The 20,049-nt window shown below is 36.8% G+C and overlaps 2 protein-coding genes across 4 annotated transcripts in view; one reads left to right on the top strand and one right to left on the bottom strand.

The window, feature by feature from the left end:
* Nucleotides 1-20,049, top strand: part of LOC125226516 (synapsin) — a 148,690-nt gene that overhangs the window by 48,147 nt on the left and 80,494 nt on the right. The window lies entirely within an intron of this gene.
* The window catches only part of LOC125226035 (metalloproteinase inhibitor 3), a 56,709-nt gene that overhangs the window by 4,873 nt on the left and 31,787 nt on the right, over nt 1-20,049 (bottom strand). For all 3 annotated transcript variants that reach the window (XM_048129859.1, XM_048129860.1, XM_048129861.1), the window contains 3 exons: nt 1,788-1,906; nt 992-1,074; nt 547-655 (listed from right to left, as the gene is read on the bottom strand). In XM_048129859.1, the coding sequence (XP_047985816.1) occupies nt 547-655; nt 992-1,074; nt 1,788-1,906 (311 nt within the window). The remainder of the gene's footprint in view (nt 1-546; nt 656-991; nt 1,075-1,787; nt 1,907-20,049) is intronic.

Below are 20,049 nucleotides of genomic sequence, written 5' to 3' on the forward strand. Positions count from 1 at the left end.
ATATAATATTTTTCCCCTCACTAGCTCGGAAACACGTGTTTTGTCCTTTAATACCAGCGGGTAAAAACGCATTTTATCCACTAGTGGGTAAAGTAATTTGACCTTGAATAAAGTCAAATTAACTGCTTTAAAATTGATAAAAGTAGGTGAATCTAGTAATAAAGATGATTTACCACGTGTGGAACTACTGGAAGCAGTGATAAACGCATTTTTTGCGTTGTAGTTTCCTCGCTATTTCACTATAATAGTGAGGGGAAAAGTTTTGTGTTACACTCGGGTGCAAATGTATTTTACTTCTCGTGTGTTAAAAAACTCGCAAGTTCAGGATTCTATTCTCGAACCACTCGCTTCGCTCGTGGTTCGACTAGTTTTTCAATTACACACTCGGTGTTAAAATACAATTTTGCCCCCTTGTATAACAAATAACTATTATTTGTATTTGGAATGAAGAGGTCGACAATTTCATGGGCATTTGCAAAGATTGCTTTACTCATAAATCTCATAATATGATTATTTTATTACTCGTCAATAATGCATATTGCTTACCTGTTATTACATAGGTTTCTCTAGGTTTCAGCGTCACTCCACACAGCCCGTCTTGCGTAGGCGTTAGTATTCGACCGGACTTTAGCGCTACTTGCGCCTTCTGTGTCGCCTAAAAAAAGTATGAGAGAATTAACCATTTATCATATTATTGAACGACGTAAATAAAACAAAAGTGGTGAAAGGTAAGAAAACTAAAATAGTTTATTTAATTTGGGACTAGATTTAGTATGAGGTTTCCTTTCAAGCAGAAGGGCTCATATATATGACTTGTATGCGATTAATTTTTTTTATAACAAATAGTGGATTATTGACGTTACATCCAATTCAGTCGACCGATCAAATCCCGCATTGTAATAACACTCGCATGCGAGACCTTCTCGCCCGTTTTGTCTTACCCCTTATCTTAGCGACATGCCACCAAAGGTACAATGTAAACGATACTCACTTTGAACACGTTCCGAATCTTCATTTTGTACGTGTCGTAGAACCCGTTGCCTTTGAACAACTTTTGTACCCTGCCGACGATCACTGGAAAAGAAGAAAGATTTTATCGAACACATCAAAAACTCTCCGAAGTCCCTTAATATTTAATTCACGTTGCTATCTCACACTTCGCCAAAAGTTCACTTTCACTTAGAATTTTTGCTAATGGAATTGCAAATTATTTCGTAGTCGCTCGTGTACCTAAAATTTTAAGTACTTAGGTAAAACCTTAACCTGTATGTCATATGGGCAAAGCGACATAGGTGAACAACATAAAAAAGCACTTAAGTTGACGTATTTTACGAATAGTTATTTACTAACTGTGTAGCTACGTAAATCCACTAGTGGTCTCCTGCAGGCCTAAGCAAGGTGACGATTGGCACAATACTACAACGCCTAGTGTCTCTCTATCGTTATTTGGTGCGACATTAATATGCGTTTCATTCGCTACGGAACGTTCACTACGAGGTCTTGTCATTCTTAGTAAAAGCATACGCCTACCGCGTCAGTGTCTCTGATCTGTACACCTGGTTGCCATGCGCTTGGTGAGGAACAGACGCCTATGGAGTGACCTAGTCTTCAACAAAATGACATGACGTCACGATCCTCAGCATTGAAGGAACGACTAAAGAAAAAGACACACCTGCCCCTCTCGCACAACTTGCCTTGTCGCGCGCGAGTCCATGCTTGAAGTTGCGCTTGATGTATGGCCTCGCGCGCGACAAGGCAAGTTGTGCTAAAGGGTCTGGCATACGCACCGAAGTCGCTGTTGCAGTAGTGTGTCTGCGGGTGCTCCAGCATGCACGTGCAGGCGGCCGCGGAGCGCCAGCTGGCCACCGCCAGCGCCAGGAACACCCACCGCGTCAGCATCTCTGATCTGGTGACAATAAGCCGGTATTAGGGATTAGGTTGGAAAGCGTTCACAGGATTATGCGACCCGAATATTCGGTTCTTGTTTTTTTTACCATTAGGGTGGTTTTGACGATACGAGTACTTACTCGTTCACTTGAACGAGGTCAAAAACCCATTTATTATTAAAATTTAGTCACTTTCATTCTTTCACAACTTTTATAATGAAACGAACCGTAATCAGTCAAATAACCAAGATGTATAAAACAAACAATCTTTTATTCGCGATTTCTGGTTTGGTCCCACGGTAAAAATTGCTTACTATGAGCTACATGTGTATATTCACCCTGTAAATGTTTACAGGTGACTTAAACAACCGTGTAAAATAGACAACTCTGTAATGTAACGTGTGTTAACTTTTGTGATTTTTTTACTGCCTTATTAGCATCTTCTACATTCTTATTGACATTGATATAGGCATAGTTTAGTGTTTTAAATTGCACAATAAGGTAAACTCAATCTCATTAATTTAATTATCTCTGTTAGAAAGAACTTTATAACGATAGAGCCATCGAAGATTGATTAAACCACTCACGGGATATGTAGGTAATCAGTTTAATATCTGTCTCAAACTATAACCCGATATATCATATGATAATTGTCGCATTAACATACATCGCTTAGACAAAATTGAATGTTTCACGCTATAATAGAATTTGGCGCGCTCCATCAGTCGAAGTGTCACCGAAAGACGTAAAGGTCAACCAGTGACCCACCTCGAAACGACCGTTTGTGGATTCCGGAAATTGGACGCATGAGCATTGACGAGCACAATATGACGGGACGACGGAACGGGCGCCGGTGGTGCCGAAAATACGACTTCAAAAGATTTCGAAAGGAAGGATAAGGCACCGGATTTTCTCGTGCCCCCTCCCTCACGTGCGGTGAGTGGATTTTCACCACCCTTTCTTTCGAGGATGTCGCATCGTAGAAATTCACTGTGAGATTTGGGTTCAATTGTGGTATGACCAATGGGCTAGCAACCTGTCACTAAAATATCACCATTTAGTAGTCTTTCAACCTCTTGATTGTTAATAGTGAAATCGAGACTAGAAACGTCATAATATTGCTCTGCCTCCACCTTTTTTTTGGAATACCTACAGCCGTGAGTTTATGCATTTGTGTGAACTTTTTGAGGCACCATGAAGGACCGCTACAAAGCGATTGGTTGATAAATTCGCATTACACGCACGTTTGATCGCATAGACTGCGGCGTTACTGACACCGCTGTGCGGACATAATTTTTAATGCCTATTTGCCACGTTCATATGAAGTAATATATAAGTCAATGTTGCTAATAGCACGTCTGCCCCGACGGCCATGTCGCAACACCGCGGTTCGGATTCCACAAAGCCTAACGACTAATTTGCGATCATTTTCTGTACCAAAAAGTTAAAAAAAGATCGCGTATCATTCCGCAATCTTATTATCCAAATTAAAGGCATTTGGGTCTAAATTTGTTCGCGAAGAATGCTATTTCGGTTATTTAATTAATTTTGAAACAAGAATTTAATTGGTTCCTCTAAATCAAACAAGCTGAAAGGAATAGTCTACACCCTGAACAAACGTTAGAAGCCAATAGTTGTCCCTTAATCTAACCTACTAGTTTATACTCTTTGAATTAATTATATCGGTTACCCCGAAGCCATCAATTTCCAGTGTAAAGTCCCCAAGCCGTGGATAGATAATTTACCGACTACCTCCGGGACACCATGAGATGATGTCTGTAACCTAGTTACTAACATTGTTAAGTTCGCGTTCTAGTAGGTACCTACTTACATTGTGAGTAAATGTGGCGCTTCACGCCTGAAGAGACCTTAAACTTCGTCTGCAATAAGGATGAATTTATGTAGGAAGTTCAGATGAAAAGATTCTTAATGCACTTGAAGGGTAAGGACCCTTTTGTGTTGGAAAGGCACATATGCGGACACGAGTTGTAGGGTTTACAACTTAGTCTTTATTTTTTCCGATTCTTTGGTCTTTTAACGATGTCATAACTCAGTCTTTATACTTTGTTGAGAGGTTTTAAATAATCGTTGAGTGGAAAATTCTTGCGGTAAATACTTATTGGTTTTCAATTTTAATTAAGTCAAGGAATTTGATTTATATACTCATACTTCACGGTCATCGCACATTGCTGTTTCAATAATTAAATATAAGGACGTAGTCTTAATTTGTTTTTATAAATCTACCTCAACATTTACCTACATTTTTATAATAACTCGATATTATGAAGTCTTAAATAGTACGTTTAGGTATTCAGACAATGTGTGAATGTCTATTAGGTTCACCAAATCATTCTAAGTATCCAATGTTACTAACGTAAAAATTGTCCACTTATTGAATCGACTAAATCTTTCGAAGTGTTATAGTTTAAATCCGCTTTACCTTAACAATGTCACGTGTCATTCATCTGAGCATGGCGTCGTTGGACGCCTAATATTTCTAAAGTAAGGACAAGTCAATTCATATAATTCCAGTATTTTAGACTGAACATTCAAGTTTTTATGCATCTTGGTAGAACATGACAACGCGATTGTTTGATGAATTCACGACTCGCGTGCGATTGGTCGCATAGCCTGCACGCTTGGCTCGCATTTGCGCACAGTAGCGGTATTACTGATGCCGTGCTGACACCTTTTCGATGCCCGTTTTCCGTATCCTTATAAAGTATTATATAAATCAATGTCGGACGCACAAAAGTGCTAATCCAGCCCGTAAACTTCACTAAACATGTTTGCTCTTTTATGATTTGATTAACGACGACCATCAGTCATTTACTCCGTTGCCTTATTCATAACATAACAAGCCGACAAATATTTAACTAGCTTAGTGGACGAATGCTTCTCCATACAAAGTTGGTATTTCCACGCTGATACGCTGTAGCTTCTGAGAATAACAATAATTAGTTTTGTTTTTTAATTTGGAACTTTATTGTTCAGTAAAAGTTCAATATAAATTCTGGAATACATAATGTACAAAATGTGTAACGAAGTTTCAAGATGACAGAATTGGATTTTACTTTAAACTGCGGAAAATATAGCCAATATAATAGTGTAGGCACACCTCGGACACTGGCGATCAAATATATGAAAGAGGCGCGTTCCTAGCACACAGTCTAAGCTCGTGTAGGTGAACGCGTACTATGCTTGTATGAGTGAAATATGACAGGTCGACGGTTCGCGTTTTTGACAGGCGGTAACTGTAAGGTAACCGAGAGGGGGTGGGCGGCACTTTCAGCGGGGAGCGGGAGTGGCCATACTGTACGATAGTACTCTTTCTTATACTGTGGTGTAGGTGTGAAGCTTGACCAGAAATATATAATTATTGTCAGGAGGGCGCTGTTATTCTGATGTATGGGGTGACAGTTCAGTTTAGTATGAAGAAAATAGTTCTAATAAAATTCCGCAACATGGCGCGTAGTCATATATTTCTGGTCAGGCTTTATTTGTGTAACCCACGTGTAACCTGTCGTATCAACCACAGGTATGGGGCATAGTCAGGTTTGGCATTTTTAGGTTTTTTTTTTATGAGAGTAAAAAATAATAATATTCGAAAGCTCCCAACGAATAAATAATAATTTTAAAGTTCAAATGAAGAGCCTCCATGTCCATGTTAATATTATAGCAGAGAGGAAAATGGACACTACGTATGTGGGTGTGCATGGGAAAACGTCCCTCTTTGTCGATTGCTATAAAGCCGCTTTGTCAGTTTATTCATATAAATATACAAGTAAATCTCGCCTTAATGGTAACCGACAAAGTGGGACGTTTTCTAAACACACGCACATATATACCTACCTCTATGGAGAAGCGGGACGACCATAACAAACTTTAAACAACAAAGCATGTTCGATACGAATCTCACTGACGATCGTATTATAAAGGGCTTCATAGGTCAACGGTTCTGTAATTAAGAAAGTCTTTCTCTGCATAATGGTCTGTGGTGAACAAAGAGCAGCTATTGGAGCGCGTGGGTCGGACCAGTCGGTGCGGTACGGAAATGCACCGACTGCAGACAAACTGCATGGATCAACGTATTGAACTCGTTTCTGAACGAATATTCAAATTTGGTCATAACAATCATAACCAGACAATATAAGTTTGTATAAGATAAATATAATCTAAGAAAGTATCGTAAAACCTATTAATAGTTTTAACAATTTTTTGACAGCCCATGTCCTTTATCACATATCTGGTAAAGGATATGGGCAGTCAATACTACTTGATTGCAAATTTTATTTTGACAAAAATCCTCTATAAGGTACAGCGGGGCAAATCTCGACTCGGGGACAAATGTAGCTGGTCCATTTTTCCATGTCTTACAATGTTTGCATTATTAAATTCACCGGTTATACAATGGTAGGCGTGTTCAGTGGATACATGTAGAACTCAACATCATAGTGTAATAAGGGACAAAATGGATTAGTTACAATTGCCACCCCCTTAGTTAGCTGTACCTTAACCTACATCTACAGTTGAGTAGTTGGCGACACTGTTTGATAATTAACAGTGTAAGAACGAGTTCATGGGTCATCTGACGTTCTAGAAGTTTTAGTTCTGCGTTGAAAGATGGCAGTAAATGTACCGTCGTTACAAAGTTTACTTTGATAATATGCCAATAATATTTGCTCAGTCTTTCTCTTTGGTTATGGGAGCATTTTCACTCACAGAATAGTTGTGAAAAACTACTCGTGAAAATTGTATTTCTGTTTGTGAAATTTACAAATATGTAAACATCATTTTAGATTTCAAGTAGAATATAATCTTTTCAAGTTATCTTGAATCTACTTATTACTAATAATTTGTATCAATTAAACGTGTAAATAATCTTGTCGGTTAGGTACTTTTGTTTTATTTGAAAAGCCTTAAAAGCTCATCCACTTTCAAACTGATAAATGTCATTAGGGTTAAGATTGTGTGGTACTTATAGCCGTGTCCTGGACGAGATACGAGTAAGTACATACTAGTTAAAAACTAAGAGCATTGGATATCTTGAATGTCATGGAAATTCAAGGCTGCGTTAAACTGGTCTTAACTGTCTTTTTATACACAGCCTACGTCGTAATTTCTACGATTCTTTAGTATTGATCGACCAATAAAATTCTAGTGCAAAGAATATTTAAATGGAATGCCATAAGCGTGAAATTAGTAATTAAACCGCTTTCAAATTAACTCTATTCCGCATGCCTCCTGTTTATTCATGAGACAACATTTAGTCGCCTGTTATAAAACATCAATGTCTTAATTTATAATTGCGTCGAGTGCAACAGACAAAATAATATTGTAATTACTTTTGTACCTTCGTATTTATTTTATTCATTTTGATATTCTGTCTCATTGGTCACAGCTTACAGTGATGCGCTTTCAACCCTCCATAAACATCGCTCATTATTTTTCTCCACGCGTTACAAAGAAGTAATTTCTCGAGCGTGCTCTCAGACGTTCTTCACCAGTTACCGATTGTTGTCTTTTTGTTCAGCGTATTAGTGGAGGCTGCGTGAGCATAAACGTGAACGTGGGCTTATGTTACAAATAAGGATATTTCAAACTCACTGTCAGTCAGCCAGAAACCACAGCGCAACACCGCATCGTTCGTTCGAGTACTTCTCTGGAAGACCGACGCGCCTTTTGTATCTTCGGTTCTATGGAATAATCTGACGCATTCGCGATCAAAAATCACAATGAAGCTTTATGGCTGCATTCCGTGATGCAGCAACAATGCATCGTTTGTCAGGGTTCGCAGGAACTTTAGGTGAATGTTGACATTATGTGCTTAGCTGCTGACGTCTAGCTGGTGCGGTGACGCGCGATAAGCGCTTATTGGATAATGATGGATTATACTTGACAACTCTGCTTGCTCGCACCCACTTATAGGCTCTGTTTATTTCGACTTCAAGCATCACTTTTGTTTGACTCATGACATCACTCTACGCTACGCTCACAAAACATTCGCGAAGGGTTTTTTTACGTACTTAAACAGTTTGATTGAATTTCATATTGCAATCGCGGCTACATCCAACATAATTGGGACACGTTCCGTAACCTGAGATGACTAATAAATCTCGAGTGTGAACCCGGTATCTAACTGTATTCATGACTGACAGTTATGTAACGTTTTAATTCCCCAGAAGCTATTGAACGAACCTTATCTAAATGAACCATAAAACTCAGATAGGGTCATAAAATAAATGAACAGTTTAGCGAAAAAAATACGGTAAAAGCGTTTAAATGCTTATTTAAATTAAAGTAATAACAGAATACACGCTTCCTTTAAAACTCGTCACTTAATTGGTTGAGCACCATGCATGGAGGTTATTTGAACGATTACGGTCATCTTTACGCGGCGCCACCATATTTGCTTAAGCTGTAGGCTAATTAAAATAAAACACACGGTCTATGGATCGATTTAGGATTAAGATAGTCCTGTATGTGAGCAACAATGTAGATGTTCCCGAGGAATTGCGTAAACAGCGGCGTGATGCATCAACAGCACCTTGTTATTGATACCTGGCGCCGCTAACGACGCTCGGCTTCGACGCAGTCACAAAAACAGACACAATATAAATCTATCCAATCCTTGCCTGTCGTGACACCTCAATTATAATTGTAAACATATCAATCAATCTCGCTGCTGACGTTCATCTATCACATCACGACATTTGAACATCAGAATACAACGACTAATAATGGCACACATTTTTACGAGGTGCTTCAGTTCAAAAAGACGTAATTTTCTAAAAATAAAAGTCCCTGAAGAAAAAAATAATGTTACCGGTGAAGTGTCTAATTATCGCGTGGGCCGTTTAGAGCAAAAACTTGTCTAATAGAGTATATTTTTTAAAGAAACATATTTGGCTGACTTTTTACTGAGACATACTACATATTATTCGTACGTGATTTATACAAGTTATAACCACAGATGTGACAGAAGAGTTAGCATTCAATTCAACAGTCATATATCAGTTTTATTACAGTGACAACGATCACAATATTTTAAACCAATTTGGTTTTAAATTGAGATATCTAGTGAATGGCAGATTTAATATAGATAAATCTACATGACGGTTTGACGGTTGACATTCCATTGAAAGAACGTTTCAAATTTCAGAGAACGGGTCGTTAAAAAACTAGTTCTCAAAGCTATTCAGTACGTAGCCTTGTAGATCTGAAATTTGTTTGTGGGAATCCCGTGGTGACTCAGACGTGAACGTAAAAAATAGTAAACAAAACCATTAGAGCGAGTCAGTTGTCGTACTAAATAGTTTAACTGTAAGTAATAGGGAACTAAAGATTTACTTATATGTATGTAGTATACTCATATCATATATAGCAGCGTATTGTAGGATTAGCCTACTAACTTTCAAATTCGACATGCATTTTATATTTTGTTAGTAAGCCTGCCTATAATAAGTACCTACTAATGGTGGCAAAGGCTTATAATCAGGATTTCTTTTTGTAGAAATATTTTAACGTATTTATAGTAATTATATTTATAATTATTATTCGGTAGGTATTAGGTAAGGATCAACTTCCTTGCCGCTTTTTAGATATTTGGTATCATGATATAAAACATATCATTTTTGTCGTAACTATGTTAAATAAATTCTTAATAACCGTGCAGTGTTAAAAATATCATCAGAATGCAGCAATAAAAATTGCGATTAAATAAAAAACAAACACGACCGGCAGTGAGTGAATACGCTGACAGGCGCCGGCGCCGGTGGCGGCGTCACGTTTATACAGAGATGAACGATACACGCAAAAATGCATCCCGATGAAACATTAATGACAATGAAATTATGCGGTAAATCCTCAGGAACGCAGTACTTACCCTCGATGATAAATCCCCGCTGACAGTTTAAACGCCACGCCAGTGAAATGCGCCAAGCAAGTGAAATTGAATAAACGTTCTTTAATAACATTATGGTCATCATTCTTGAAGTGTGAAATTAACAGCTTGAAATTTTAATACGATTGAAGGAATGAAAGGAATCCAACCTTTTCCACAGAATTTTCAGTGATGTTTGTTATTATTTAGTGAAAATAAATCTTTATCTTTGGTTTGGAATAGCCTTTTTTCTCGCTGGCGTAATATAATTTATCAGTACGAATTTTATTAACTATTAGCAATTAAGTTTGGAATGTTGGTGATTGTTTTTTTCGTAGATAAGACATACGGAAATACTATAAACATTGTTAAAGTAAGTAGTTTTCATTTATTAATGGATTATGAGAGCCATAAGCAGTTGACACATACATTTACCGGGTGCGAGTAATCGGTGTCAGCGGACAACGCACAAGTAACGCGGAGGTAACAGTTTATTGACCTATTACGTAACAACAGCGTAATATTTGCATTGAACTCGCTCGAGAGCAAACATTTCAATCTGCACTCTGACGAATGAAAGCCTTAAGGCGTAATCCTAATACCGTAAACTTTAAGTGCGTTTTCACATTCTCCGATCTGATATCGGCTGTCGGACGGATTTCAAAGGCAAAAATCAAAGATGGCGGCTTAAATGTATGGGATATCGGTCCTACATCCGATATCGGATCGGATAATGTGAAAATGCACTAAGGAGTACGAGGTAAGTAAAAATGCACTGAATTACAAATTCACCTCAGGTTTTCTTGCATGAATCTGTTATAGTGTGATGAGACAGATAGGAAAATAGAGAGTTAGTTATAACTAACTGCCTATAGGTCAACACGTTGGTGTGAATGTTCCCGTTTTGATATATAAAATGTTATATCCCTACCTAAGTTTACATTGTCCCGTCAGCAAACGAGAGAGCAATTCTACATTTCCACAAGTCAGCAAAAGTTCACGCCGATTGTAACTCTGAACGAAGTTACGTCTTAATTCATTCCTAACTCGACAGCCGGTACGAAGGTACCACTTCTCTTATAAATCTTGTAAATTAAATCCCTCTTGTTTACAATTTAGTTTCTCTTTGGCCCAGGGCAAGCAATTTCCTTTTTTCATTAACACCTACACTGCAGGTAAACAAAACCTCGAGTTGTTACACCGAGAATTCTAACTTAGGTACCGTAACTAAAATAAAAATGTCCTAAACGGCATTATACACCATGTTTTTATTGAATTCTGTTAACTTCGGCATATAGTTAGGTCCATTGTAGGAAAAAGAATAGCATAGTTAGTTCTTTTTAATTCGTGACGTTTTTCTGAAAAATACCATACAACTGCGATAGACTGTACATCAATTGCTGTTAAGAAACGGACTTTGTGTGTTTGCGATAGACATATCATAAATTTGACACTTACTTAGTGTGAGTTAATTGTAAAGCCCGTTTCTCAACAGCAATTGAAGTAACATCTATCGCAGGAGTAGGGTTGTAAATAGAAAAAAAACCAAATGTTTTTTTTCAGAATTGTGAAAAAAAAACATGAAAAAAAACCGAGCACCTTGGTTTTTTTTCTAAAAATGGTTTTTTTTCAGATGAACAAATAATACGACAATAACGGTTTTTCGTGAGTTACTTGTAACGTGTTTCAATAACAATAACGTAAATTTTAATTCAATTAACATTCAGTATACAAACGTTTATTGGGGAATCCCCGATGCTGCGTGTAGCGTGGGGAGGCGGTGGTGTTGCCAACAGTAAAAAGTGATAACTACCAACTACAGATTTCGTAAATATTTCTTTTATAACACCAGAAATTAAAGTTATTTGATTAAATTCGTTTAATAGTTAACATTAAGTCTAAAAAACCGTATAAAAGTATTAACTACTTTAAAATTTTGAGATTTCGTACTTTAGAAAAAAAAACATACTCCAGAAAAAAAACTGTTTTTTTTCACGGTTTTTTTTCATGTTTTTTTTTCAACCCAGAAAAAAAACCGTTTTTTTGCAACCCTACGCAGGAGTATGGTTTTTTAGAAGAAAATACGACTTTATGAAAACTAAGTAAGGTATTCTGTTTTCTATAATGGACCTAACTAAATATATGCCGAAGTTAACGGAATTCAATAAAAACACGGGTATACTTATATGTAGCAGGCTTATTACGTCTTCATTCTTAGCTCTTTTCCTGACAATGTTAGCAGTAAGAGTTTTAAATTAAAATAATTGCTTATTCTTGGTAAGTTTTATTAGAATACCGGGAACTCGATAAAAAATCAAAAATGCAATCACGGTCAATATACATAAGTATAATATTAGCAATGAGTAGTTTAATACAACTATTATGCATTAATAAAGTTTAAAGAAATCATTTAGTAAAAGTCTACTTTTTTGTGTAGACGTACATTGATATTAAATTCTTCTTAGACCCACTTGCACCAACCACTTAACTCAGGGTTAGTGGGCTGTCATCTGTCAAATTCCATATAAAATGGTGGGTTAACCCTCCGCAAGTTGGCGCAAGTGGCCTTTAATAGACCTATGTTAGCACAATTTAGCTATTGGTTTGCTGTTACGTATTACACTTATGGCTTTTTACGTCTGGATTGCCCATGTTTGTAATAGTTCTGTATTTCGTGTTCCCTTTGGTTTATTTAACAATAAGTAGCCGCTTATTACGTTGATGGGTTTTTATTGTCCATAATTCGTTTTTAAATAACTACCGGTTGTTTGTCCTTACGACACGGTGTGGTTGTCAACTTTAATATTGGAATTATTTATTGCTGATATTATTTTAATGGTGTTAGTGAATTATGTATTAAGAAATATTTCGTTACACAGCGTAAAGTGCGGTTCCGTATGGTATAATCAGGGGGCGTACTTTTCATGCCGATGACATTAATCTGACGTCACGCTCCGTATAGGGTGATCCCAAATAGTTTTATTGTAAATTATTAATCATTAGTCGTCAATCATTTTAATCGTATACAAATTACTTCAAATACAGTAGTCCATTTACATGTGGCATAAATAATAGAATAATACTTACTTGAAATGTGAAACGTGAATAAAATTATTTGATTTGTTTTTATAAATATATTTAATTAAATAGTATTGTTAACAACACATTAACAATAAATACGTAGAAAAGAGAATTTCTCTCTAACGTAAAGCACACCATCCTTCTTGCATTCATTACCATGCAAAGAAATTCATAACTTAAAATGATTGATGACTAATGATTAATAATTAACAATAAAACAATATGTGATCACCCTATATGGAGCGTGACGTCAAATTGATGTCATCGGCACGAAAAGTACGCTCCCTGGGTATAATATTAACTTTTTGTTTTATTATTATAAAGAAAACTAGGTAGGTACTAAGTAGAACTGTTGATACAGAAATTTTGATAATCTTTGATGCACAGGTACCTCTTTAGGACAAATAAACTGCCGCTACTAGAAAATACGCTCGCCGTCCCTATTTGGAATGTACATATTTAACTTCTGAACGCTTAGAATTTCCTTGGAACTTTTTTTAGTCTGATTAAGGAACCCTGAACGCGGACATGAATATTTAGAGGTTAAAAAAAGAACTAGTTTAAACAGTATTAGGTTAATGCTTACCTCATTTGACAGCCGTTCTTATTTGGATTAGTTTTGCTTGTTGTTGGACTGTCGTAACATTTCGAAGCTAGTTATCCTGACAAGGCCAAATGTTGCAAGAAAAGATGAAATGATCTTTTGTACAGCCTGTTCCTGTCATTTATAAAAAATGCATTTTAGCTCGGTCTTGAATGGTCGTTCTTTTGACTAGGTATTTAGGATTGTATTTCTGGGCCTTATCGTTAAATCTTAATATTAAAGTAACTCGAGTCTTGCTTTCTATACGATAAATATTAGGTACATTTGCATTAAGAATCTTAATAGTAGGTAATTTGAACTTCTAAGTCTGGTAAACTATTAGTTTGCGCCCTCAAATGTACGTCAGCTATTTCCCTATTCATTGATTTCAATGGTATCGTTAAAATAACGACTCTATTTTAAATTAGATAAGGTTATTATTAGATTTGGTGAGAGTTGACTTGGCGAGTGTAAACAGTAGGCCTAGCACATGATGGCTGCGGGAGTATGTCGCCGCGAGATAGATCACACGTCTTCTTCTAACTGTATTAATGACATAAGGACGGGTAGTCTATCTCGCGGCGACATACTCTCGCGGCAATCATGTGCTAGGCCTACTGATTGAATGGGTATTGACAGCTGGGCTGGACAGCTGTCATGCCACCTTGTCGTCGAGAGTTGTCATAACCAGTGCCGGTGGATGTCATTTCCGGTCAACATTGTATTATTTTGATTTAGTAACGGTAGGTAAAGCACGGTTTGATGAATTTTCTGGAGTAGAGACAGATGCAATATTTCGTTCATAATATAACTATAATTTAGTTTTTCTTATCTTTATGAGAAACAAAGTTCTAAATCACGTGACTATAGTCTATGTTGCTGCTATGTCCCTATATGGGAAAGGGTAACATAAATGTTATTTGATGACCCTGTAAAACGGAACACGATATTATGTTTCATTTATTATTCATTGTCTCTATTTATATACTTCTATTAGGTTATTATAATGTTATGTGCACACTATTTATTTAGCATAATAGATTTTACCTGTGAAATAAAGCATTAGTTTTTTACTAGTAAGACTTTACGATGTTCCTACACAGGTATATAATAGTTGCGACTGAGGTGAATCTTTTTGTCGCACATAAAAACCATCATGTTAGTTAGATTAAGTTATTTGATGGTTTCACTGTCTTTTAAGAGTATTGATCTTTTTAACACTACCATAAAATAAAATATATGAATATAAATTGAACCATAACACGTAGGTAAATTCTCCTTTAAATCTTATTTCTCATAATAAACCCTATTGCCGGGAATGGATTTAACTAAATATCTTTTTTTTATTTTACTGAAAGGCAAATGCAAACAACTGCAGAATTAATAATGTTGACCATCCAATCAGAGCTTCGAAACTTGGCAGCCGAATTCTGCCTATAACAGTGATGCAACGCTGGAAATATCGGTTGCAATATTGCAACTTCACACTTCAGTTTGCTGGCTACCTCAAATATAAACCACATTGTGGAAGAATTACGATAGGTTTTACAGTGGCTGGAATAGGTAAAATATGAGCTTTTAGAAGGAAACGGTGGAAGTTATGAGTGTTCTTGGTCCAGCTCCAAATCACGTAGCAGTGCCCTTATTCCCAAAACGTTTTCTCTTGTCAGCCTCTCGCGGAAAGTAAGCCCGATGTTTCGTTCATGTTATCCTTATACTACAGGACTGTACATGATAATATTTCGCCTGCGGGATTTACCCGTCCTTTCCTAATCATATTAATTAGAGTGGGACCATACGAACGACATACTATTGTGCCATCATGTGCTTTCTTTGCTGGTTAGTCTTACAGAACTGATGCGTTTTGCAAGTCATTTGTGAATGGCAACCTCGTCGTTGCGAACCTCAAAACGCTGCCAGAATGAAATGCAAGTAGCAATGCTTTGCGAACATTCCACACAATGCTATTTCATGAAGGTCGGGGCTGCAGAGATTTATGGCCACGGCTTCCGACACCTGCCATAACTTTCGTATGGGTTTTATGTATAAAGAAACGCTGGTAGCTAAATACATAACGTTCCATCATCACAACAAAGTACCTTGTTTGTGGTGTTGCAATAACATAAAATCATAACCCTCCTTTTGCGTCCCGTAGTCGGGTAAAGATATTTAGGTACGTGAGTAGCTGGTCGAATTGTCGTTATTTTGTATGATACTTCGCGTCTCCAAAGGAATACCAATTCTTTATCTACCTTCAAGGTAAAACAAAGGATTATAGGGTATACTCTGTCAACCAAGTTTGTCAGTAAATAAGAACAAAGAAAACTATATGCATCCTTTTCTTTAGGGTGCTAGAGAAAAGGTTACCTATAGTTTTCTTAGTTCTTATTTACTGACAAACTTGTTTGACAGAATATACGTTAACTGTTTTATCCATAGGTAAAGAAATTCTGGTATACTAGTTCTAAGGGTAATTGATAAGCATATTCAAGCAACAAATAGCAAAAACGTTACTATTAATTAGTCATCGCAGGACTCAAGCATTAGCTCATTTATGTCTGTCACAAGAGGTGAGCGAGTCAAAGTAGTCGAACAATAATTGTATGGCATTTGTTTTTGTAGGTAACCACATACCGGCCAGGCACCAATTACTTAGAAACGGAAACAAACAACCTGCCTTTATTTATGCTAAGTGCAGTCACGGTTATAAACATACAATTTTTAGTTTAAATTAATTAGATTAACTATATCCGTATGGTTTTTTATTTCCGTTGACTTCAGGATATTATGGTAAAGAACATCTAAAGAAACTAACTGGCATAGTTAATATCAATGTCACACAACACATATCAATGTCATTTTGATCATGGCATCATATTCATATTCATATTTTTTATTGGTAAAAGTAAATTACATGTCAGTGGTTTGGTTACATTACCATTGTATCAAATATCAATAAAAATAATAATAATAGGTAGTTCAATTAAATGGTTATATAATACATCGTATTCACTGAATACATTAGAAAATGCGTTAAATGCTTTCAAATACGAATCAATTTTACATATGCGTTAAATGCATTAAAGTATGAATTAATAATATATTAAAATACGAATTAAATACAACCGATCGTCCGAAGGATTTAAGTTTTGTAGCAAATGTACAAAATTCATATTAATTAATCACTAAAATCAATAGCTATGTAAACAGGTCCTACTAAAGGCAAGTCTACTCGTATGCGCTCGTAATAGGGACTTCATCGGATAAAAACAATTACCTAATTATTTATGTCCGAAATTGGAATACCATTCTCTTTGAGAAAGTGTTTTAATTTAAGCTTAGGAATGCTCCCTCGAAATTAAAAAATCACCGTGTATAGATATTATTGGGCATGTGCTATTATTTGGTTTGCGGTGAGTCAACGCGTCCTATCCCGTCGAAGCGGTGACCGCTGACCTGGGCTAACAGCGGATTACCATAGACCACATCACTTCCCTGTAGATCTCGCATATGGACATTGTTTATAGACGATAGAGGCAACATCTTTTGTAGAGGGCGTGCCACTTTGTGGCTTATAAATATCCTAGTACGTGTCTTAGGTATTTTCACTCACTAATTTCGTAACAAGTATGCTATGTTGCGACCACCATACTACGTATTGATTCCGTCACAGTAACAGATTACCGATAGGAAAACTCGCCAATTTACAGACAAACAAAATAAAGAATATATAATCTACTAGCTTTTGCCCGCGGCTTCGCTAGCGTTAGAAAGAGACAAAAAGTAGCCTATGTCATTTTCCATCCCTTCAACTAAGTATATCCACTTAAAAAATCACGTCAATTCGTCGCTTCGTTTTGCCGTGAAAGACGGACAAACAAACAGACACACTCACTTTCCCGTTTATAATATTAGTATGGATTATATGCAATTAACTTAACGCGGAAAACAAATCTTATTCCGATCTTTATAAAATATATCATGGGAGGTGGTTGTTAGTATTAAAAATATCAAAATGGATCAGCACAATGCGACGTCATTTTCTTCACGTATATTTTAGTTTATCGTAATAATATGAACCATCTAGTGTGAAGTAATGATCCGTCCCAGGATTACAAGCGAACTTGACCGCCCACGTGCCCACCGACAATAACCGCGGTCAGTGCAAGATTGGCGTTACGATCGCTCGATATGTGCAGGCGAGTCAAGGGCTCAGCTCGGCTTTTTAACCTTTTGACCGTCAAGAACCTAGGAGCATTCGCACATTTCGCAACACCGCGCGGGTGCACAGAGCGGATGATACTGTAGGTAAAATCCGCAAGATTTGCGCTCATACTACGCGGCGGCGGTTCGTTGTCGCCTGTGTGTAGAAGCGCAACGTAACTTTGCGGACACCCAAAATACGCCGTCCCGACCCCGTGTAGCACAAATATGACTGATATGAATATTTTTTGTAACGAACTTCACGTTTTAAAATTATAAAAGTATGACGAGTGACTGATGTTTTAATCAAGTTATACTGGGTTCTTGACCTCCGTCTTGCATCCAATAGGAATACAAAGCGAGACCCGGCATTCAGATTTAGAAATAGTGCTATGGACATGATATTACTCTGTATATACATTGATATGTAGCTTTAAGAAACATGCACGATCATATTGATCATGATACACTGAGACTAGGAAACATTAGGGAAGACCAAGGTGAGTTTAGACCGAGGTTATCTGAAACAACTTCTATTATGATATGACACATCACCGATATAATTTCGCACTGAAAAAAAAAAGTAGTAGTCTCGTCTCAAAACGATTTTAGCGCAAATTGGTGTTGTTTTAACTTACCTCTGTTTCAATGCACTTTAATCTCTCTTACTTATTCTTATTATTCAATAAAAAATAAAATAGGAAAGCCACTTTAGGGCGCCATGAACTATTCATGCTACACGATGCGCTGTAACCCCGCTAACAACAACGCCCGTGCACAATACACTATCCAATCACGGTAAGTACACAATAGGCGATTAAACTACAACTATATTACGACTAGCAAAATGGCTTGTTGTTTTACCTGCGTTTAGACACATACTGTAGTTTACTGTTGAGACGCGCTCTGGCATAATGTGAAAATAAACCAATGTCATCATTATCCATGAAGATAGAGATTGATAATAGATAGGATAGGACAATTAATACACTCGTCTTATACAAGTTGTACTGACTCTTCAATTTCTACATGTGGGTACTACTCTACAGGTAGTAGTAATGATGTTACTTTATAGAAGTATAGGTACCTACATTACGAAAATGACTAAAATTATTTTGCGTACTAAAAATAACCGCCTTAATAATCCATATTAATTACTATGTCCAATAAACAAGCTAATTCAAAGCTTAGCCGTAGTAGCCACGCTTTCACAACCATTATATCGAACATCGATAGCAGCCCGGCGCCGATAACCCGTATCGGCTCGGATCGGACATTACATCGATTTATGTGACGAGATCTCCAACTAGCCACACGTAATAAATCTCACGAGCTCTTGAAACACAATGCCTGGAATCGTAGTAAATATTTCAAACATTTTTACTGCGATTCGTTTTTGTTTTGTCATAATTGATTCGCGAGCTTTTATCGACTGTCGGTTTGCCGTGTATGTACCTCTACAATCGTCAGAGTTCAGTAACATCTACATTCTACATACTTAGGTACTTACGCGAACTGAAATATATTTATATATGAACACAACCACGGTACTCGTATAACTCTAATTTAAAGAGCACACAAGCGTGTTGAAATATGTTTGTTAGCGTACAAATAAGTGTGGAGATGTCCTAACTAAATTGCGACTGTAAAAGTGCGATGGGACACGTGACATACAACCCATTACAATTGATTAAAATGCACCATCGTATTCGTACTTACTGTTGTATTGAGTAATTTAAATATTTACTTTCACTTGATAATTGAAAGAGTGGGCTGAAGTGAAGTGGGATTTCTAGAGCAAGGACCTCGAAAACTGGTATTAAGTAACCTGACCTATTAGACTTTATTAATACTATAAATGTAATGACAGACCTAATATAACCTTTAATCTTTTACCTACAAGGCCTAGGTAGTCCAAAAACAAAAACTATTAGATGATTGGAAGTAAAACCTGCGTAATGCGTAAACGTACCTATCAGACCTTTAGTATCCTCAGGAATTAAAAGAAGCCTGAAGGAATTCCGATAAAACGATTCGATTGAATATCCGGGTTTATCAGGGTTTTGCAAATTAACGTTACGTTTCCTTTTTTCGTTCCTTAGGATTTAGGAAAATCCGGGTTTACCTACATGTGGATGTGGAGGAAATAGTTATTTGTTATACAGGGGGCAAAGTTGTATTTTAACGCCGAGTGTGGAATTGAAAAACGAGCAAGTGAAAGGATTCTATAGTTGAACCACGAGCGAAGCGAGTGGTTCGAGGATAGAATCCGGAATTTGAGAGTTTTTTAACACACGAGAAGTAAAATACATTTGCACCCAAGTGTAACACAAAACTTTTCCCCTCACTATAGCGAGGAAACTACAACACAAAAAATGCGTTTATCACTGCTTCCAGTAGTTCCACAGGTGGTA

The sequence above is a fragment of the Leguminivora glycinivorella genome, chromosome 5, assembly GCF_023078275.1.
Source record: "Leguminivora glycinivorella isolate SPB_JAAS2020 chromosome 5, LegGlyc_1.1, whole genome shotgun sequence".
Classification (NCBI taxonomy): Eukaryota; Metazoa; Arthropoda; class Insecta; order Lepidoptera; family Tortricidae; genus Leguminivora; species Leguminivora glycinivorella.